At 43.1% G+C, this 22,994-nt stretch overlaps 2 protein-coding genes across 3 annotated transcripts in view; one reads left to right on the top strand and one right to left on the bottom strand.

Moving 5' to 3' along the window:
• The window catches only part of LOC129762098 (CAD protein), a 48,708-nt gene that overhangs the window by 16,586 nt on the left and 9,128 nt on the right, over window positions 1-22,994 (bottom strand). For both annotated transcript variants that reach the window (XM_055760084.1, XM_055760085.1), the window contains exons 3-4: window positions 19,301-22,857; window positions 19,135-19,239 (exon numbers count right to left, since the gene is read on the bottom strand). In XM_055760084.1, the coding sequence (XP_055616059.1) occupies window positions 19,135-19,239; window positions 19,301-22,857 (3,662 nt within the window). The remainder of the gene's footprint in view (window positions 1-19,134; window positions 19,240-19,300; window positions 22,858-22,994) is intronic.
• LOC129762099 (uncharacterized) lies at window positions 3,526-16,880 on the top strand. Its single transcript, XM_055760086.1, is given in 3 exon segments — window positions 3,526-4,121; window positions 14,180-14,317; window positions 14,378-16,880. Coding segments are annotated over 3 exon segments (3,048 nt in total). The 5' UTR covers window positions 3,526-3,714.

Raw genomic sequence — 22,994 nt, 5'->3', positions numbered from 1 at the left:
TACATCGGACTACACAGTATTCCGGTGTGATCGCAATGAGGCTACTAGCAACCTTTCGAGGGGTGGTGGCGTCCTTGTAGCTGTGAAATCTAAGCTTCAATGCACGACGGTTTCCGTAGCTGATTGTAGTCAGCTGGAACAGGTTGTTGTAAAATTAACACTTCCTCATCGTTCGCTGTTCATCTCTGCTATCTACCTTCCTCCGTGCTCCGATGTCGGGCTATATTCGACTCACGCTGTGGCTGCTCAAAACATATCGGATCGTTCATCACTCAACGACGTTATTCTGCTCATTGGAGATTATAATCTTCCTCATCTGCAATGGTGTTTCGAGGAGGACATCAACGGATATTTACCCTCTAATGCATCCAGTGAGCAAGAGACAAATCTAGTAGATCCAATCTCGTCGTGCGGTTTGGTTCAGGTGAACTCATATGTCAACTCTAACAACAGACTTCTGGATTTAGCCTTCTCGAGTTCTCCTGATATAACTGAGGTATTCGAACCACCACTTACACTGTTGCCCATCGACACACATCACCCACCGTTCATTCTGTTGGTGGACATACAGAGTTCGGTCACATACCACCAACTTCACTCTGCTACGGATGAATTCGACTTGGACTACAGACGTAGCAATTTCGACTCGCTGAATGCCGCGTTTTCGTCCATCGACTGGCAACATTTTCTGAATAGACAGTCTGTTAACGAAAACGTCCTCATATTCTACGACAAACTGATCGAAATAATCCGCTCAAATGTTCCGCGCCGTCGTCGTAATTCAAGCAACGTTAGTAAAAAACCTTGATGGACAACTGAGCTTCGCAACTTGCGTAACCGATTGAGGAAAGCACGCAAACGATTTTTTGCTCTCAGGTCTGATGTGAATAGAGAGTGGTTACGTGGAATCGAGTCATCGTACAATGAATTAAACATCTCCACCTACCAACAATACTTTTCAAGAGTGGAATCAAACTTGAAACAAAACCCATCGATGTTCTGGAGGTACGTTAAAGGACAAAAAGCTAACAACCGCGTGCCAACCAATGTCACATATAATGACTACGCAGCCAGCACAGCTAACGAAGCTGCCAATCTTTTTTCTAACTTTTTCCAAAGTGTGTATTGTTCAACTTTACCTGTACCTCGGGATGTTTCAACAACGTGCCAATCGTGGATTTTCCAACGATGAAGTACTTGGTGCATTGGTCAGATTGGATGCTTCGAAAGGAGCCGGAGTGGATGCTCTGCCACCTTTGTTAGTAAAAAACTGCGTTGTATCTTTGGTCGTTCCTTTGACGATGATATTTAACAGTTCAATAGAACAGAGATGCTTTCCAAGTTTATGGAAAACAGCTTCAATGATTCCTGTCCACAAATCTGGCAGTTTCTACAGTGTTGTCAATTACAGGGGAATTTCGATTCTCAGTTGTTTGGGAAAAGTTTTGGAATCTCTAATGCACAACGTCATGCTTAATGCAGCAAAGCCGATTATCTCTGACTATCAGCACGGATTCATACCACATCGTTCAACTGTGACCAACCTAATGTGCTACTCCAACATACTATTCCATGAAATCGAACGGCGTAATCAAGTTGATTCCGTTTATATCGACTTCTCGAAAGCCTTCGACACTGTACCGCACTGTACTGTACCACTGCATCCTCCGGTAAGCTACTATTTGCTGACGACCTTAAAATCTTTCGAGTCATCGCATCTCCATTAGACTGCATATCATTGCAAACCGACATTGACGTTGTTCTGAGCTGGTGCAGAGAGAATGGTATGAGTGTGAACATAAATAAGTGCAAAACGATCACCTTTAGCCGCAGTCGATCTTCAGTCTCACACCAATATCTGATCAACAATACTCCATTGGAAAGCGTACAGTCCATTCACGACTTGGGAGTTATAATGGACTCTAAACTTCGTTCTCATGAGCACGTTTCTATCAGTATTGCCAAAGCTTTTTTCCGCACTTGGTTTTATTCGCCGTAATGCTGCTCAGCTAACCGATGTATATGCACTGAAATCGCTTTTTTGCGCATCAGTGCGTAGCATTATAGAATACGCTGTTCCGGTTTGGGCACCTTACCACACGTATCAGATAATCCGCACGTTACGTTTCGCACTTCGAAACCTGCCTTGGAATGATTCACTAAATCTTCCTGACTACCAAGATCGTTGCCGCTTGATTAATCTCTCGAGCTCCTGTCGGTACGACGACTAAGGCTGCAACAGCTGTTCATATTCGACGTCCTGACGAACAACATTGACTGTCCTGATATACTACGTGAAATTCCACTTATTGTACCCACAGGACTAATTACGGATACAACAGTTCTCTATGCTCATGTCTCAAAGCTTTCAGTGCCATCTGTGATTTGATTTCAATATAACCAGACAATGTTTCATCTGTAGACTTAAAAATTTTATATAGGTTAGGATTAGTCTGTACGGTACCACCGAAGACCGAATACAACTAAATAAAAAAATTCAATTAAATTATAAAAGTTTAATATGGCCTGTTAATCTTCAAGACTGAAGACATGAAGACTTCTTGATGGTATGCTGCCTAGGCATTTTGTGATTGAGTTGAATGAGGTAGTGGAGGTTCTTGAAACGCGGATAATGCAAGAACACCTAACTTCTTCTTTGATCATTGTTGGACTCGTTTTGTTTATAGAGAATTTTTTTTCCAATTCGATACCCAGAAAAACAAAAAAGTGATTTCAGACTGAGGAGATTTTTTTCAAAACCCACATTCGATATCGCAACGAGCTTTGTTTGTTTTCTCATAGTTTGTAGCTATTTGTGGCGTTCAATTGATTGAAATTTATGACTGCATAAATGCATAAATCATCGGCTCTCCATAAAGCCGCCAAAAATATCGTAGCCCAAATCGAGATTTGCACTCAGAACTTATGGAGTTTTTTGTGGTAACGTATTGTGGATAGATATTCGTTACTTATCTGCGTTGCAGATATTAACAGGATGAGCCCCGCGTTAGTCCCTGGGAACTAACACAAAACATTTCCGTCTTTTTAGCGCTGGTTTCATCTCGTTCGGAAAGTGTCGGCACTGGGAACGATAACAAAAAAAAAACCTAGAAAATGAATTTTAGAAAAGTGGACCAGACGAAAAGTTAATTGTCGAACCCTATTTCGGTCGGAACTAATCGTGTTAATATTCTGACCGGCCAACTATTTCCAGTGCATGACAGTGTTATTGGTCGTATCCATTGAAGTCTTCTTTGGATCATATGGTTAGAACGGAAAGCGGTGAGATTCTCAAGAGCACTTTGCGTCGTCGACTGGCAGCAGAGACTGGTCTGCGGAGGGACAAAGATAACCTCCACCCACTGAAGAAACAGTGTCCGTCCTTGTTCAGCGCATACCCATTCGTGGCCGATAAGTTCATGGTTCTCCTCGCGCTTTCCCACTAATTGGCCGATGCTGATAAGAGAAAAATGCTCTTCGAGCGAGTTCCAATCGGGACCACGTATTCAGTTTGCCCAACTTGTTTCTTCGCGCAACATTCGACTCGTCTCGGTAAACCGTGTGCAGGCTGGCCGTAGCCTTAGCGAACCACCACTTTTAGTATAATGTATATGGCCAAGTTCCGCCTTCCATAGCTTTTTTTTTTGCGCCGCAATCTGCGGAACGGAATCGTTGTTCAGAAACATAGTGAATAAACCAGAAAATACAAGCGCAATGGGTCGTTCTGCCTCGAAGGAGCAACCGACAGCGAACAATCCGTGGGAGGCGGAAATAGCCCGGAAGAAACGTCGCGAGCAGGCAGCCAAGCAGCGAGCCTCGGAGCTGAAGCGGGCCGAAAAGCTGCGCAAGCGATCGGAGAAGGAAGCTGCGAAAAGAGGTCGGAACACGCGAAACACGAAGAAAAGCAGCAGCAGCAGCAGCAGCAAACGCAGGCCCAAACTGGACGATCTCAAGGACAGTGAACCGCCACCGATTGTACGGAAGTCGAAAGCGAAACTCGAGGAGAGTGATTACGACTCGGAAGCAATCCGGTGGATGCAGAACCAGCTGGCCTTCAACAGTGATGTGTTTGTGCTGAACCAACTGCTGCTGGGGGTGCAATTCTGCGGCAATTACGAAAGGTAGTGCGCGAAACAAGACCACAATCTCTGCGAATCTTTGAGTTATTTTTTTTAACCGTTCATTACCATCAAAAGAAGAAAACACAGAGGCAAGAAGCAAACCATCATCATCAATATAATTTAGTTCCGTGATAATGAAAGCGATCGTTTTATAATCGAAAGAATCTTGAAGAGAAAAAAAAAGATATAATGTGAATCGATGGAGTGTGCAGACGGAACGGGTCGTCGGGCGTTGTTATCAGTGGGCTCCATTTGACGACAGCTTGTTCGACAAGGTGTTCCGACTCTCGGTGAGGGTGTGCAAAAAATAAGAGTGATTCGACAATCGGAAAAGTGACAGAAGTATTGTTATCGAATAATGTTTGCTTGCGGAACTGTGGAAACCGATGGGATACATGTGTGTCAAGTAGTTGTACCCCGCGTGTGGACGGTATCAACATTGGCATACCATCTCGCAACTCGCGAGTGTGGAACAAGATAAGCGAATCGATAGTTTAGGCCTACAGCTTATTTATGTTTCATGTCGAGTGCATCATTTACTCTATTCGCGGATATAAAAGGGAGAATCGTTTTCGAGTAGTTCGATTATCGCAAATTTACAATACAATAGTCATACTCAAAACAATATAGTTTTACAATTCTTCCTGTAATATTTGATAATCGGAATACCAAATAAGTGCGACCATTAATTGTTTTCATGAAACGACGAATGTACTGGAGATACCGTCTAAAAATGATGAATTCAACGTATAGCAAGCTTAACGCACTTGAAATTGAAGAAACACTGTGCAACATCAAGATTTTGAGTGACCTAAACTTCGTGGGAATCAGCACAAGAATATAGGATGTAAATTATTTTCAAGGTTTAAGTGTCTTGTTTTAGAATATTTTACGCTCATATTTTTATCTTGTTGTATTACATCTACATTAGGGTGGCAGCGAAAATGGTCATGTCAAATTTCAAAAACCGACCATGTACATTTTGTTTATTGGTCCTAAAAAGAATAACCTGTGCAAAGTTTCAGCTCAATCGGACATGATTTAGGGGTGCTTCAAAGCGTTCAAAGTTTTGATTTTTTGATCCTCGAAAATTTAAGGAGTAAAAGAAATTTGGCAAATCGATTTTTTGAAAAATTAATTTTGACCGAAAATTGACTTTTTGAGACTTAACCTGAGTGGCCAAAAAATCAAAATTTTGAGTGCTTTGAGGCACTCCTAAATCATGTTCGATTGAGCTGAAGCACAGGTAATTTTTTTGGGCCAATGAACAAATTGTACATGGTCGGTTTTTGAAATTCGATGATGAAATTTTTCCATACATCTATTGCCACCCTAATCTACATATTAGATTTGCTATTGACTTAGTTAGCAAAAAAATATATTCGTCTTCAAAAGCTTTGAAAAAATATATAAAAGTGGCGTCAAAAAATCTAAAACTAGAAACTTCAACCTCTGAAATGATGGACATCCCATCTTCTCGTGTTGATTTTTCACGAAGCTACAGCCTTTCAGAAATAAAAAAAAATCTCGATTTTACAAGTGTTTCTCTAATTTTTTTTTGTCGAGCGTGTTTAGAGGAATGGATACTTTGTATTCAATAAAATACAATTTTTTTTTCAATTTCAGTGTATCGGGCATACATTACAGGGTTTTATGCTTATTGTAAGACAATTAATTCAGTCTTACTCCTTCTCATAGCTCGTAGCATTGCTTTGCCTCCGGATTTTGCCCTACGTTAAGGTCCGGTAGAATTTATACCTTGAAGCCTTTCTTTTGCTTTCTGGACATAAGATTGCGAAGCTTCTGTCATTTTTATCACCGTCTTTTCCCGAATACATTTCGTTTTCGAGGTTTTTTCGAGGGCCTCCACTTTCCACTTGTGTTTGACGCAATCCAGATTAACTTAGAAAATTTTAACTCATGAGATTCGTATTTTTCCGTGTTCAACCTTTGTATGATTGGGTCCTATCTTAACATTATTGCTGATGGCCTAATCGCTCCTTGTAGTTGTGCCAATAATTCATGGTCGACATGTGCCTGAAGGTAGAGAGCAAACGACTGAGACTCCTACGTCACAATCAACAGAAGCGGCGTAAGGAAGAATACATTCACTTGCGAGACGCTACCATGAGGGACGCCGACACAGCCTTTGCTATTGCCATGCCAAAACGCACTGCATTGTCATGATATTCCGGCATAAATTCGGGAATTCATTTCAAGTGTAGTAAACACGCTTTTGAAGGTAAGGTGATGGACCAATTTGAACTGTCTTTATTTTGTTGTATTCGTCTCTTCCCGTGGATCAAGATAGAGGAGAGAAAAATCGGAAAATTTGGGGAAAGCTCTAAGGAAAGGTCGGAATATTCTGGAGATTGAATTCCCATATGTTCTACACTTACATCACTTACATCGCACTCCTTTATCTTCTATCTATATAAATAAAAATGGAAGACCAAAGTTGTTGGTAAGCGAAAAACCCGAGAAAGGAATCGTCCGATTTGAGCTGTCTTTATTATGATGTAATCGTCTCTGCCCATAGATCAATGTTATGTTATGGTTAAAATTTTGAAATCTTTGTCAAGGTTAGAGAGAAAGTTCGAAAAAAAAATAATTCCGATACATCCATGTATGTACAGCAATGAAATCGTTGTTAGCCCAGTTTGAATTCACGTTTGCGAAGAAAAGCTGCGTGTTCTGTTGGTGTGAAGCGAAAATGGCAATAAACTCTCAGGTGAAATGACGCCCTTTGAAAACAAAAATTATGGATGAAAATTTACTTTTCTGTATCAAACATGTATAATTTTGGGCGGAACGAAGTTCGCCGGATCAGATATGAAAAAAACCATTAAATTCAATTTTAACAATTCAAACGTACTGTGCATAATAAATTTCTTGCTCACGCTACCACAATCTAAGGCTTGAAACATTCAAAATCCGGAATCACAAAACCAGTTGTATCTCGGGATTGGTTGAAGGCAATGAGGTACACATTGAGGTGGAACAGTAGGCGTAGTACATTTGAATTGGCAAGCAAAATATAGTGTCGTCATTATTTGCATTCTATATAAAGTGTATATGGAAGAAACAAAACAATGTTCAAAATACTCACGGCTTCATGATTATTTGAGCCAAATTCATCATGAAATCTAGCAACTGTTTGTTTTTTAACAGATGAGTAATTATAAATGAAATCGACAAATGACATGAGTATTTTTGATTCGAATGAAAGTGTGTATTCCGTTTGGGTTAGAGGAAATATGAGTTTTCCACAGCAATTGGGCATTTTGTGACTTTTGAAAAGGGCGTATCGATTTGAGTAAGAGAAATCTTTGATAATTTATATCTCAAAAACTATTAGTCGTACCGAAATAGTGTCTTAGAAAGAGTTATAGATTATTGATGGTGGAATATGAAAAAAATGTACACAGAGAAAAAAAATAGTACTCTTTTTTTTATTTACAAAATAAAAATTCAATTTGCAATATCCAAAATACATATTTTTTAATATATTTTTTTATTTTTTCATACGAAATAGAAGTCATGCAGAAAATTTAAAAAATGGGCCCAAGATGGTAAAACTATTTTTGATGAACTTTGTGGAACATCGAATTTTTAGGAATTTTTGAAACTTCGAATTTTTGTATGCTAACAATCATTTTTAGCCACAAATTATGAATCCTGATGTGATTTAAAACAAAAAAGGTTATTATCAATCTCCTTCTAAATGTAGCCATTCTCGAAATATTTAAAAAAATATTTCTAATTTATTGTCTTTTATAGTAAATAATCCCTATTGTTTGTCGTGTTATACCGTCATGTTCATGAAATTTTATGAATTTGCTTATAATTTCCAACAACTTTTCCAAATACATCATCATGGTTCATTCACGTCAGGATTCATAATTTGTGGCTAAAAATGATTGTTACCATACAAAAATTCTATGTTTCGAAAATTCCTAAAAAAATCGATGTTCCACAAAGTTCGTCAAAAATAGTTTTACCATCTTGGGCCCATGTTTAAAATTTTCTGCATGACTTCTATTTTGTATGAAAAAATTGAAAAAAAAATAAAAAATATTTATTTTGGATATTGCAAATTGAATTTTTATTTTGTAAAAAAAAGTAACTGTAAAAAAAGAGTACTAATTTTTTTTCTCATTTTCAACCATCAATACTCTATAACTCTTTCTAAGACACTATTTCGGTACGACTCATAATTTTTGAGATATAAATTATCAAAGTTTTCTCTTACTAAAATCGATACGCCCTTTTCAAAAGTTACGCTTGAGTCAAAAAAATCCCAACTGCTGTGAAAAACTCATATTTCCTCCAACCCAAACGGAATACACACTTTCATTGGAATCAAAAATACAAGTTTTTGAAATCTGCATTTTTAGGACGATTTCATTTGGAATTGCTGAGATGACAATTGTATTGTGACTTATTTCCATTATTTATGTTATAAAATGGTCCAGAAAGCAGTCGTATTCTTAGTTCTTGGAAGCAGTAACATTTTCGGGGAAATGCTGCTTAATTGAAGACTATTTTCCCACAAATGGAAGTTCATTTGTTTCTATGGCCGTGGGGAGTGAGAATGTCGTCTTAAGTGATATTTTTTGATATTTTTTTTAAATTTTATTCTTCATTTTCGACGTGATTTCACAAATATCCAATGCACGCTGTTACATTCTACTCACAATTAGTGGAGACTCCAATCAAATATATGTTTTTCATTGATAAAACCCTTACTGAAAATATCATTTTCACATGGATGTGGTAGGCAATTAAATATAAACAAAAATATTGACGTCATGATGTGAAAAATAATTACGGCGGCGCATGCTATGTCACTCGTAACTTCGCCAACTTCATTACCTTCATTTCCAGCACTTTGGGTTAAAGGTACAACAAATATTTTTATATCAAAATGCAGATTATTCTTATATTGTTTTTCTCAGAAAAAATATTTGACGAATGACGAAACCAATTCGATAATGTCTTTGGATTACTCATGATCAGCTTTCTTGGCCGACCTGAAAGTTGTTCATCTTCGAGCGAAAAATCTCCAGAATGAAACTTATCAAGCTAATTTCGGCATTGTCTTTCTTGTAAGGCTTTCTCATTATACACAAAACACTTAACTTTCTAGTATCCTGTGCTGCTTTTTTTTCCTTTACGGAAATAAACAAGCAATATATGACGGAAATGCTCGTTTCTGAACTTCATACTATAACTGACGGCAAGCTAACAATTTTCAACAAAGACACGTGCTATTTGCTTCTGAAGTAAACAAAAAATCACAACTAACCATCACGGAAAACGGACCGAGTGTCAAAAAGCCAATTTTTGACCAAAACTTTTTTTTTCGTGACAACAGTAAATCTCGATGTTTCATGCAGGTTAAGGACATATAACATCAACAAACGTTTGTCCTAAATTAAAGCCCAAAAAGTATCAATGTGGCCCGGAGACGATTTGGCGGATTCGTGTGTTTGGTTTTTGGCAATAACCCCATTGTCTCCAAACCATTCCAGAGTAACTTTCGCTTAGTGGCAGGATGATAAATGAGGCCAAAACACTTCTGAACTGAATCACTACGACGAATCGTGGGCGCAATCTCTTTTGCGAGCACTTGAGTTTATTTAGAGAGTTTATAGTATCAGTTGTGACTCCTTTTAGTTAGGGTTTTCGTAGCCACATTGGTTGCTCTGTTTGCAACAAGACAGAGACTGTTGTGTTACTAATAACACAAAAATGATCATATCAACTGTCTCCGCTGTCCGGTTAGCTGAGCAATGGAAAAACAGAAAGGAAAACGAATAAAAGTCGGCTCTATAACAGCAAAAAAGCTAATGAGCCTAAATAAATAAACAAATGGGATAAAAAAAACTAGCATTTTCGCCAACTTTTTCGGAGCAAATTGACGTCTTCTCTTTCTCTGGTGTTTTTCCTTCGCGTGCCGTGCAGAACTGCGGGCAATGTTTTGTGATCCAGTTTACATAGGTCCAATCTTTCATTATGATATAGGCGCCATTTTTTCAAAAGATACCATTGCATAACTTTCTGGCTCTAGGTTTTTTTTTTGCATACGATGCTTCTTGTATGTCCTCAGACCAAGCCTCTTCTTCCTTTATTTGGGCTCATTAGAATTTATCTGTAACATAGCCGGATTAAATCATGTACATTCAGACGTAAGAGTATTCCTTCGGTTTTTTTCACTGTTCAGTTAGATCGGACAGCGAAGACAGTTGATATGATCCTTGTTAAGTTATTAATAGCACAACAGCCCGATGTTTCGTGCCGAGCATAACAGTTTCAAACAGAGCTTGTATGGATGAAGAGATGCCAGGACTCCGACCATGAATCGATCTCCATCGCTGATGATTGTTACGTGGACGTAGTCATTCTATAACAACACAAAGGTGGTCAATCAAGGACCCTAAGTTTTTGTAAGCGAACGCGCATCTAATGTGGTTAGGAAGAGCCCCTAACATCACGTACTGGATTTATTCTTTGATCATCCTGTCAATTTTCGGACATGCTGGACCACATTTTTAACCACTGTTTGGTAGATCCTAGGATGTGTTGTCCTTGCCATATCAGAAAACAGTCTTCTTAGATGGCACTAACGTTCCCAGTGGTACTTTTGCCTTCTCAATGTAGGTAGTACTTGCGTCAATTTTATTAATAGTACTTGGTTGAGATTTTTATGCCGAATAATACGCCTTGAATGTATTCTGGAGTGTCGGTCGACATTTTTGATGACCATCACATACTGCTCTAGCGCTAAAGTTATGCCTCAATATGTACTATGAAAGTGACCACGATTGCATGGCCTCGGTTTAAACAGTCACATCAGAAATAAATGTACAGTCGTAAACACTGTTGTCATTTTATGATGTTCATTATTTTCACAGCACACTCGTCTCCATAAACAGTCATACGATGGTGACCACTAGCGAGACTGGTTCTAAACGACAGTCATCGTTCAGTACCCATTGGTGTACAATCCGTTCGCGACGTCCCGTTCTTGCACGAAAATTACGAAACTAATGTAAACAAACGAACGCAGACAATCAGACGTACTGAGAGTGATTCTCGGCCGTTTTTCAGTGTGCTCCATCTCATGATGCGATCTGTACGTTGTGAATTTGAAACGATTGATGCTATAAATAAAACGAACGCAACATTTCATTGCACTCTTCAACCTATATCCAAGCAAGCGTTGGAAAAAAAAAACGCCTGTAATACAAACGCAGCAATAAAAGCACCTTTTTTTAGGAATGTTAAAGTGTTTGTATGTATGGAGCAGACCTCTCCTTCTCTCAGACTAAATGTCAACTTGGAATTGTACCCAAAAAAATCAAGCGATGCCAAACAGGGATTGGACCAAGGCTCTTCATAATGATAAGACCACCCATATATTCGAAGATTCATAAAAGAAGCTAGCTTACAATTTAGTGATAACTTAAAATTAATTTATTTTATTGTACGACTGATTGTTCAAAATTGTTGCGCCCTTGGTATCGAGATCATGTAAACTATAAAAAAAACTACATTAAAAAATAACGGAAACAAAATTCAAATATTTGACAAGTGTAGTAGCCAGCTAAAATATTAATTAGATATATCAATCATCTGAATCGGTCTAGTATGTAAAAACATTTTTGGAAAAACTGGGAAAAACATGATTTTTCGGGCCGCCCTAAAATCGAAATGGTCACCCTAACAAAACTACCAATTTTGACGAAAATCTGAGAACAACTTCATCGGTTTGGCATGGAATGGTTGATACACAAACTCGCCTCTCGCTTGAGAAAATGCTGTACTATTATGGGTGAATAGCACATTTTTGTCACTTTTTAACTCATTTAATGTAATGTATGAGGATGTCAAAAAATGAGACAAAAATTATTTTTGGGTGTATGTTAAATACTTTTGGTTGGTTTTTGTGGATTTGTTGTAATAAATTCTGTGTAGAAAATATTACGAAATAGTCCAGGGAAAGAATAGTAGATGAGACAATAGACTGATAATTTCATAGTTCTAACTTATTGAAATCAAAATTGGGACCAATCTCACCAAATAGATAACTATAGATGTTGAATGTTACTTCAGCCTGTGAAATATTGATTTAGATAAATTCCTTTCCGTCTCATTTAGACTCAAAGAAAATTTAGAGTCTCTTAGAGCCCCTGTCTTCGTTATTTTAGGCAGCATTACGTGAGGTTGAACAAACGGGAAATACTATTTCCACTCCGTTTGTTCTTCTTTTGTGAACCGCTCTCATTTTACCACCTAACAGATCAAAAGTTAAAGCAGATATTGGAACACAATTAAAAACAGAAAAATGACAGCTTCCTCCACAAATCAATTTACAAAATCCTCTTGTGGATTCTTCAGGTAACACCTTCTCTGATCTAAATCGGGTTGAACACAATTCACTATCAATTATACGTTAATTTTGACGTAGGACTACGTCTTTCATTTCTATACCGGGGTGTAAAATCAAAGTTTCGAAAACGAAAGCGTTACGCCGGAGACCGAGATTTTGAGTGTTAATAGCTCCTAAACAACTGAACGAAATGGTATGATAAACACTTCATTCGAAAGATAAAATGTCTACGCGTTCTATACTTGTTACTTTCTGATCCAAAAACTTGTTTCAATAGTCTTAAATTTGCTTTCAAAATAGGCTATTGAAATCACCAATCGGTATATAAGCGAGCGCCGCTCGGAAATCCACTCAGTTCTAATTGAACAGCGATTGGAGCATGTTGTCGCTGTTGTGGTGAAGCTCTTCATTTATCATGAAAGCGCGGATGAACGGTGTCACCAAGAGCCTGTTTGTGCACCTTAGGCCAGAAGGGAATCCATCAGGAGGAGACACGCACGGAATTCTTTCCGTTTGGATCGAGAAAGATCCGGAAAATAATCTGCCAGTTCCTCTAGGAATTTAAAAATACATTCATGTGAAAGAGTTTATTTGAATGTTTCCTATCCATGTAACACTGTGACCAAATATGTTTCAATCAAATGCTATTAACAGATGGTTATCGAGTTAGCATTAACCACTGGTGGGCTTCCAGTATCGAGGAAAATGTGGAAATATCTAATCGTTACTGAAAATAATCTGCCAGTTCCTCTGGGAATTTAAAATTACATTCATATGAAAGAGTTTATTTTAATGTTTTCCATCCATGTAACACTGTGACCAAATACATTAGGTTTTGTGATTATTCAATCAATCGCAATCAACAGGATAGCTTCTGAAGATTATTCTTCCCCATCAGTAGGATATTTCCGTATCCAATATTGGATGCATAAAACCTTGTGCCTCCAACGTAACGCTCTCGTTTTCGTAGTTCTCCAAATATTCATTCATTCAGAATGAATTCAGATTCAACATACAAATGATCTCTAAATCAACGATAGTCCTACGTCACCCTTGCGGTTATACCATAGATATAACCCACTTCCTGTTTTTTGTTTGTAAAAAGACAATAGATAAACGGGAAATGATATAAATTGATCCGGAATATTTTTGAAGATAATTTGGAATAGAACATTCAAACATATCGACTAACGTCTACTTAACACCGATCAAATAAATGGTTTCTAACGGTACAACCTATTACTCATTGATTAACGTTGTGATCGCTCCATTGAAATAGTTACTCTTATCAGCAGATTTTTGCTGACTTGCTTACACGAAGCTCCGCGTGAATGCCCGTTATCCGTTTGAAAACAAACATTGTAAACCAACCCCAATTGACATCTTGAGTGACACCGACAACACATTCAACACATCGGATAACTTTCTCCCACGATGAGCTCATAACAGTTAAGGAACCCCCGTAGAATGCCGTTTCGTAATGACAGCCAGCGCCTAGCTAGCCTGTTATCGATTCCAAGACCTCGAACAACCCCGTTGCGGATCGTCATCGAAGATGACGTCGTTCATGTGATTCACACTCTCATATCACACCCCAATCAGAAATTTTTCCTTATCATGACGATACGTAATACTCAATGCTCCCTTCCTTTTTTGGTTTCAGAGAAATGTGGGACGCGGTGGAGCGCAACCGCCACGAAGAGAACACCCGCAGCAGCAAGTTATCGCGTCACTGCAAGACGATCATACTGCCCGATAGACTACAGGAAGCCGTCGACCAGAAGGTGAAGTTTTTGGCGAAGTACGATCCCATTTCCCGTTCTGTGCTAGCCCAAAAAATAACCCATTTTTGTTTGTACAGACATGGTCCGTTCAAAAACCAGCTCCAGTCGCTGCACACCCAGACATGCTACGTTGTGCACGATAACATCGAGGTGACCAACCCGGGAGAGACCTCGGTGTATAGCATCCTGACGGATGCTCCGATCTACAAGCTGGAGGTCGAAGACAACTTGGAGGAGAAGCTGAAAAATGCGGGAAAACGAAGGAAGATCAACTGTCACCACGGATATGTCAAACTGAAGAGCATAGAGTACATCAAGCCCAACAAACCATCGCCACTGGATGTGGTCTCCGGGGATTCCAGCGAGTACGAGCAGTCCAAGCAGCAGCGAACAATGAAATTGAGTAGCACCAGTGAAAGCGATAGCTTGGACGAGGAAGACGAAAACGGCGATGATGATGACGATGACCACGAGGTGCCGATCACCAACTTTGGGAAGTTAAAGTTCCGTGACAGCATAGCCATTCAGAAGCCCCGAGATGTCGGAAATGGTTCGATCTATGGACTCAGTCAATTGTTGATCCCGTCGACCTCTACCAGTTCGACATCTCCACCGAGCAGCGAGTATGACTACGCATACATTACCGCGATTAACACCCACCAGCCACTGAGCGTTATGAAAAGTATGTGCGATGATCAACCTCTCAGCACAACGGTGCTACCGGATTACTGTGTGACAACGATAAACTCCTGCTCCGAGCTAAATCAAGGCTACTACTCGGACGAAGAATCCGACGCGGATAAACTGTTGTATCTCTGCCAGAATGGTCTACCGATGAAGAGTGCCCCCACTGAGTACGTCACCGAGCAACGCCAGTACCTGAATTCCAAGGGATTCTTGGCGTATTTCATCAACCTGTTTCAAGACACGCTCGCCCGCGAGCTGGGGATCGAACAGGACGCACTGGAAGCGGCAACCTGGAAGGGTGCTGTCATCTACAGTGGTCGATGGGAAATTATCCCCACCATTTCCTGCCCTTGGCCGCGGGAAGCCATCGAATGGGTCCAAAGGAAGCGAGAGGTCAAAATTAATCCTCTGACCAAACAGAAATACCAATGGCCGACAGCGCCCATGATTCAGAAGGTTAAATCCTTCGGTTGCCATCTAATTCCCACGGGATACGCTCCAAAAACCGGCAACAATCGCTTCCGTCAGTTGGAGTGGAAGATCGTGTTCCCGGAAGCCGAACGGTACCTCGAGAGTTGCCTCAGCAACACCCAAGCCAAGATATACATGATCACCAAGCTGCTGTTCAAAACGTTCGTTGATCCCGCGCTGACGGCCAATATGAACATGTTTGGGAATGAGCATCTGCGGGCACATTTGTTCTGGCAGTGCGAAAGTAACTACGCCGCCTGGCCAGAGGACTACCTCGGGGAGGCCTTGGTTCGATTCCTGAACGGTCTGCTGGATAGGATCAAAACGCACACGCTGCCCGATTACTTTCTCCCCAGTCGGAACCTGTTCGAAAACATTCCCGAGCGGGTGCTGGTGGAGCTGCACAAACGAATCTTCCGGATAACCGAAAACCCGGTGATGCACATGCTGATCGCGCTGCGGAATTTGAAACTTCCGAGCGAGCAGGCGGTATTCTATCCGAAGATCCGGATCAAGCGGCTGTACTCGGTGCTGATCATCGACAATCCGCTGAAGATCGTCAACCCAATGTTTCGGGATGACAACGAGAACCTGGCCGCGGAGGATTCAGAGGAAGACGAAGAGAACAGGAAAGAGGTGGCGGTGGGTTCGATCGCGTATTTCAACGCCCAGGAGGTGGAGTCGCGGAAGCAACGCACACGGATAGTGCGCTTCATGGAGGCGGAAAAGATGAAAAAGGAGCAGGCGGCGAACGAGGAGCGAAAGCTTTCCGAGGATTCGATCGATCTGATGGTAAGGGTGAATTGGATTTGCTTCAAATATATCTATATTCATGGTTTTTTTTCTTGGTGGAAATTCTAGTTCACCCCTCTGAAGCACATGGAGAATCTACGCCGGCAGCTGATCTACAACATCTTTGTGCAGCACTTCATTGAGATGGCACACGTGTCACACGATTTCCGCTCGCTCAATCAAGCGCTGATCTATCTGAAACAGTCGGAACGTCTCTGTAGTTTGCTCTCCGACGATCAGGGCGTCGAGGAAGCACGCAAATTCCTGTCCAGCATCTACAGCTTGCGCAACGAGATTCAGAAGACCATAAGCAACGCCAGCTACGGACCGGCACTGCCAAAGCGGCAGAATTCCCAGAATCAGGGAGGTCAACGCAATCGGCTGAAGTCCCCCCGTCAAAACGGTGTACATAGACGACCTTCGTACCGCAACGTGAGTCATAAGTCAGCTTCACCGGAGGATAGTCTGACGGCATCGCCGGAGAAAGAGAGAAAAAGAGGTCCGACCAGACGCCAGCTGGCACCGGTTCAGGTTCACGCGGGTCCGTCAACTTCGAGGACCATGAATCGACTCTCGGAGGAGCAGGAGGATATCTCCCGACTGCTCGGCAATATTTCCATTAACGCTTGATTAGAGCAATTGTTAGTTTGATTGAGTTTAGGAACGAATTCTGTGATATCGAGGATGTTGTTAATTTGATTTGTTGAATAAAGTTGAATGTGATTCGTGGCATTATTCCCCTCTTGATTCGATTATGTTGCGTGAGAGCATAACCTATCCTCGAATTGTGATTGTTTGTTCGATGCCTGTTTGAGCGACAGTTGAGCTTTCTCAATTATTGTCCGAGTAGCGCCACCGTGGAATTTCCTTTCCGAAACTCGATCATCTTCCGAACTGTTTATTGGCCGGTTGGGATTGATCATGTTGCGGAAAGAGTCCTTCGAGATTACCTTCAGTTTTTCTGAGCACAACTCCATGGACTAGAACGATTCGTTGCCTGAGCATCTCAGGCTACAGCATCCTATAGCAATTTGATTTGCAGCTACTTGTCTCCCGTTTCATATCAATCCTGATCGCTCGAAAAAAAATTCCGGCGAGGTTCGTTTTCTCTGGAGTCATCTCATGACAACTCTCCTTCACCAATCTGGCGCCACACGTGAACCCACCTCTTTCGATCTTTCGATTTCGATCTGTCCACAGCACCATGCTCCAGAGCCAAGCTAATTGTTTCTAATCGTCAAATTACTCGAAACCCCAACAATCTAGGCGTCTCACGATGGAAACAAATCGGATATATTTCCTTTTCACAGTGGGCACTTTATTTTCCCACTGATTTTTTTAAACATTATTTTTTTCCTATTAGAAAAAAAAACTTTTGTTTTTCTCAGTGCAACATGAATGAAACCTCAAAAGAACATGATAAATAAGATTTTAAAAACTCCAACGTGACGCGCGCTATGTCACAGTCTGCGCGCTGGTCGGCCTTCCACTTCCGCTGTAGCTCGCGCATGATGTGTACGATTATGCTGTTTACTGCATTCCAAGTGTCCTCGACGCGACACATTGCCTCCAAAATATTCCCAGCATGAAGGTCAGCCAGCCCCTCACGCCTTGCGGTGAATCTGAGGAATACAAAAACGACATGCTCCAGAGTTTCCTCCACATCTCCACACTCCTAACAAAGAGGCGATCTCGCGTGTCCGAACCGGTGCAGATAGCAGCCTGAAGCAGCCGTTACCAGATAAAAACTGCGTTAAGAAAAAAATCAACTCTCCATATTTCCCGCTTACCCAGTCCTCAAGTGTCGGTATGAGCCTGTGTGTCCATTTACCGTTTTGAGTCGCACTTCACTTTTGCTGCCACCTTGCCATCGACTCCACCCTCATTAGCTCCCGGATCCCTCTGGTTCCGCTTTCGCTTCGAAGTTATCGAGTGCTCTCCAATGGTGATTTCTGCCCGTTGCACCACTCTGCGGTTACGGACAATCAGCATTTCCGTCTTGTTGTGTGCTATCACTAGTTTCACACTTTGCATCCAGCATCCGATCATATTGACTCAGTTGCAAGCATTTCGACCCGTTCCAAAGATTCTCCTGTCACGACGATAACTATGTCATCCGCGAAGCCAATGATCTCCACACCTCTAGGCAGATTCAGTTTTAGAATGCCATCGTACATACTATTCCAGAGTGATGGACCCAGGATAGAGCCCTGTGGAACTCCCGCCCTAGTTTCAACCTGCGCCTGCCCCGTATTTGTCTCGTACACCAGCACACGGTTCTAGTCTGGGACTCTCGTCGTGTGGAGCGCAGTCGCGGTGGCCTCCGAGCTGTCGTGTTCTTAACGTCGATCGTTATCACTGCGCAATATCCGTTTCCTCTGCGCTTCTGTTTGGATGCTTTGTTGGTTCTTTCGGCCATTATAAGAATGGCATCTACCGTGAATCTCCCTTTCCGAAATCCGAACTGACTATCGGACAGTCCACGAGATCCCTCCATGCACTCCGTCAGCCTGTTGAGGATGATTCTCTCCAGAAATTTCCCAAGAGTGCCCAGCAGGCATATTGATCTATACGATGCTGTGTCACCCGGCGTCTACTCTGGTTTGGGCCACAGAACTAGTTTTTATACCTTCCATCGATCCAGAAAGTAGCATTCGTCTAGACACTTGTGCATTGCTGACCTAAACATTTCAGGGAATGCTAGGACGTTTTTATAACAGCGTAGTTCTACGTAGACAATCTGGTCGTGTCTTGGACACAACCTTCTATAATTTTTTGTTTGAAAAGGACATCGATTGAGACACTTTTTGACCTAATTTTGCATGATATCAACAGACTTCTTGCGGTGGTTCAAATCATTGGAAAAAAAATATTTTGTACTTACATCAACCCCATGTTCGGTGTAGTAATCTCCTGTGCCCATGGACGCATACAGCTTGTAGCCCATCTTGTGTAGTACACGAATACTTGGGAGCAGTTCCATTTTGTGCTGTTGAAAAACAAAGATGGTTTATCAGTGGAAAGAACACGCGCGATCATTCCACGCTCACCTTGAAGCTTCCGATACTGAGTAGAATGGCCTTCTTCGGCACCTGAAAGCCGGTAGACATCATCGCCTTCAGATAGGCCTCGTAGCGATTGTCCCCGAAGCAGGCGACCTCCCCGGTGGATGCCATCTCAACTCCCAACATAACATCCGCTCCCGCTAGACGGGCGAAACTGAACTGCGGAACTTTGACGCCGACCTTACCGCACCCATGCAACACTTCTACCGGCTCGACGCTCAGTCCCACGATAACCTTCGTCGCCATTGCAACGAAGTCATGGTTCAAGGTCTTCGACACGAACGGGAAGGATCGCGACACCCGCACGTTACACTCGATCACCTTGAGTTCGTTATTCTTCGCAATCAGCTGCATATTGAACGGTCCGGTAACGTCCAGCAGGGCGGCAATATCCCGGGCTATTTCCTTGATGCGTTCGAGCGTTTCTGCGTTAATGTCCTGGGGTGGAGTCACCAGCGTAGCGTCACCCGAGTGAACGCCTGCGTTTTCCACGTGTTCAGAAACGGCCATACAGAGAATCTCCCCGTCGGCGGCCACCGCATCCACGTCGATCTCCTTCGCCTCAACCAAAAACTTCGAGATTACCACCGGATGCTCCTTGCTGACATCCGAAGCGTGCTTCAGGTAGGTCTCCAGGTCTTGATTCGAGTAGGCAACATTCATCGCCGCCCCGGACAGAACGTACGAAGGTCTGACCAGGCAAGGGTAGCCGACTTCCTCGCAGAACTCAATCGCCGACTCCAAATTCGTTAGCTCCTTCCAGCGGGGCTGAAGGATCCCTTTGCGGTCCAACATACGGGAAAATTTGAACCGATTCTCGGCCCCATCGACCGATTCCGGTGAGGTGCCCAAAATCCGAGCCTGCTGCCGGTGGAGATCCATTGCGATGTTGTTCGGCAGTTGACCACCCATCGACAGGATGATTCCCTCGGGTTGTTCCACGTCGTAAATGTCCATAACTACTTCGAACGATATCTCCTCAAAGTACAACCGATCGCACATATCGTAGTCCGTGCTGACTGTTTCCGGATTGTAGTTCACCATGATCGTCTTCCGTCCCAAGTTTCTCAACTCCCGCAAACAACCAACCGCACACCAATCAAACTCGACCGAGCTTCCGATGCGGTAAACCCCCGACCCGATCACCATAGTGTACTGTCCAGGGAAATCGACGTCATTCTCCGTCGCATTGTACGTCATGTACAGGTAGTTGGTCGAGGCCGGCCACTCCCCAGCTACCGTATCGATCTGTTTCACCAGTGGCAGCACCCCGGTTTCCTTCCGCTGTAAACGAACCGCCAACTCCGTACTCTTGATCAACCCGGCAATCTGTTTGTCCGAGAACCCGATCCTCTTCACCTCGAGCAGCATCTCCCTCCCGGGGATGCTGGATAGTTTCTCCAGACGTACCGTGTAGTCGATGATGTTCTTCATCTTACGCAGGAACCACCGGTCGATTTTGGTCAGTTCGTAAATCTTCTCCACGGTGTATCCCGCTTTGAGGGCCGCAGCCAGCACAAACATCCGCTTGTCCGTCGGTTGCTTCAGCTCCCGCTCGTTGACCGCCTCCAGGTACGGGTCGAACCCGTTCACGTTGTCCACCATGCGGAGTGCCTTCTGGAAGGCCTCCTCAAACTTACGCCCGATCGACATCACCTCACCGACACTCTTCATCGAGCTTCCGATGTGTTTGCTGACTCGGGTGAACTTCGATAGATCCCAGCGGGGCATTTTCACCACGCAGTAATCCAAGCTGGGCTCGAAGCAAGCCGTGGTGACTCCGGTGACGGAGTTCTTTATCTCCGGCAGGGGGATCGCCAGGGAGAGCTTTGCCGCTACGTATGCCAGAGGGTAGCCGGTGGCTTTGCTGGCCAGAGCGGAGCTCCGCGAGAGTCGAGCATTAACTTCGATGATGTAGTATTCCTCCGAGTAGGGGTTCAGCGCGTACTGGATGTTACATTCGCCGATCACTCCGAAGTGTCGGATCACCTTGATCGCGGTTGATCGGAGCAGGTTGTACTCGCGGTTGGAAAGGGTTTGAGACGGGGCCACGACGATACTCTCGCCGGTGTGAATCCCCAGAGGGTCGACATTCTCCATGTTGCACACGGTTATGCAGTTATCGTACGCATCGCGGACGACCTCGTACTCGACCTCTTTCCAGCCTTTTAGGGATTTGTCGATGATTAGCTGGTTGGAGTGAGCGAGCGCCTGCAGCGCAAGTACCTTCAGTTCATCCTGATTGTTGGCGAATCCCGAACCCAAACCACCCAGTGAAAACGCTGCCCTTGCCATGACCGGGTAGCCGATCTTATCGGCTGCCTCGACGGCTTCCTGCACCGAATAAACCGCTGCGGACGGGGCAACCTTCTCCCCTATCTCGGCAATTCGCTCCGCGAAGATCTTTCGATCTTCCGTTTCGATGATCGAGATAATGGGAGTTCCCATGATGCGGACGTTGTACTTCTCGAAAACCCCCGATTTCTCCAACTCGATACCACAATTCAGCGCCGTTTGTCCACCGAAGGTCAACAGAACTCCCCCGGGGCGTTCCGCCTTGATAACCTGCTCAACGTATTGTTTAGTCAACGGCAGGAAGTAAACCTTGTCGGCCAGCCCCTTCGAAGTTTGAACCGTCGCAATGTTTGGGTTGATAAGTACCGTCTGGATGCGCTCCTCCTTCAGGGCTTTGATTGCCTGCGATCCAGAGTAATCGAACTCTCCGGCTTGACCAATCGAAAGACCTCCCGATCCCAGAATCAAAACCTTTTTGGGGCGACTTGTATCGATCGGTCTCTCAGGACTATACTTCAAGGCTTCGTTCAATCGCTCCACCACGGTTTGCTTCGAATACCCGTTCCCCTTGTACTCCCTAACCGTGTCGAGAAATACATCAAACAGTACCTCCAAATCTTCTGGACCCGCAGTATGCTCCGGATGAAACTGAACACTAAAAAACGGTTTCTCCGTGTGGACAATACCCTCATTCGTTTGATCGTTAATGTTCGTGAACAACTCCTGCCAACCGGTCGGCAGATTTGAAGCATCTACTGCGAAGCCATGATTTTGCGAGGTCATATAGCATCGCTTCGTCCCGGCGTGAATACACGGCAAATTATGCCCCCTGTTCCCATATTTCATCTTGTACGTCTTACACCCAGCCGCCGTGGACAGCAACTGATGACCGAGACAGATCCCAAAAATCGGTTTAACAACCGACGCTCCCAGCAGCCGACGAATGTTTCCCACCGTCGCTTCACACATTTCCGGATCACCGGGGCCATTGCTGAGAAACAGCCCATCGAACTCGGTCGGATCGAGTTCGGTGTTCCACGGCACAACATCCACCCGGGCCCCGCGGTTGATGAAACAGCGAACCTGATTCAACTTGAGTCCACAATCGATCGCACAGATACGGGGCGATCCACCGGCGTTGTAGGTGGTGGGGCTAGCTAGCGACACCTCCGCGACCAAATTGCGCAGATTCTGGTTGCTGAAAGTGATTCCTTCGGCACTCGCCAGATGACCCTGGACTATTTTTCCTGGAGTTGGGAATAAAAAATAATCGTTAATGACAGGACTTTATCGGTTCCTCCCCTGATCTCATCGGAGAAGAACGTGTTATTTCAAAATTAAAATTTTCTATCTTTGCAGTTACGTACTGCCCATTATGTATTTT

The sequence above is a fragment of the Toxorhynchites rutilus genome, chromosome 1 (genome assembly GCF_029784135.1).
Source record: "Toxorhynchites rutilus septentrionalis strain SRP chromosome 1, ASM2978413v1, whole genome shotgun sequence".
Taxonomy (NCBI): domain Eukaryota; kingdom Metazoa; phylum Arthropoda; class Insecta; order Diptera; family Culicidae; genus Toxorhynchites; species Toxorhynchites rutilus.
Note: the sequence above shows the minus strand (reverse complement) of the source record. Positions and strands in the feature narration are given on the sequence as shown.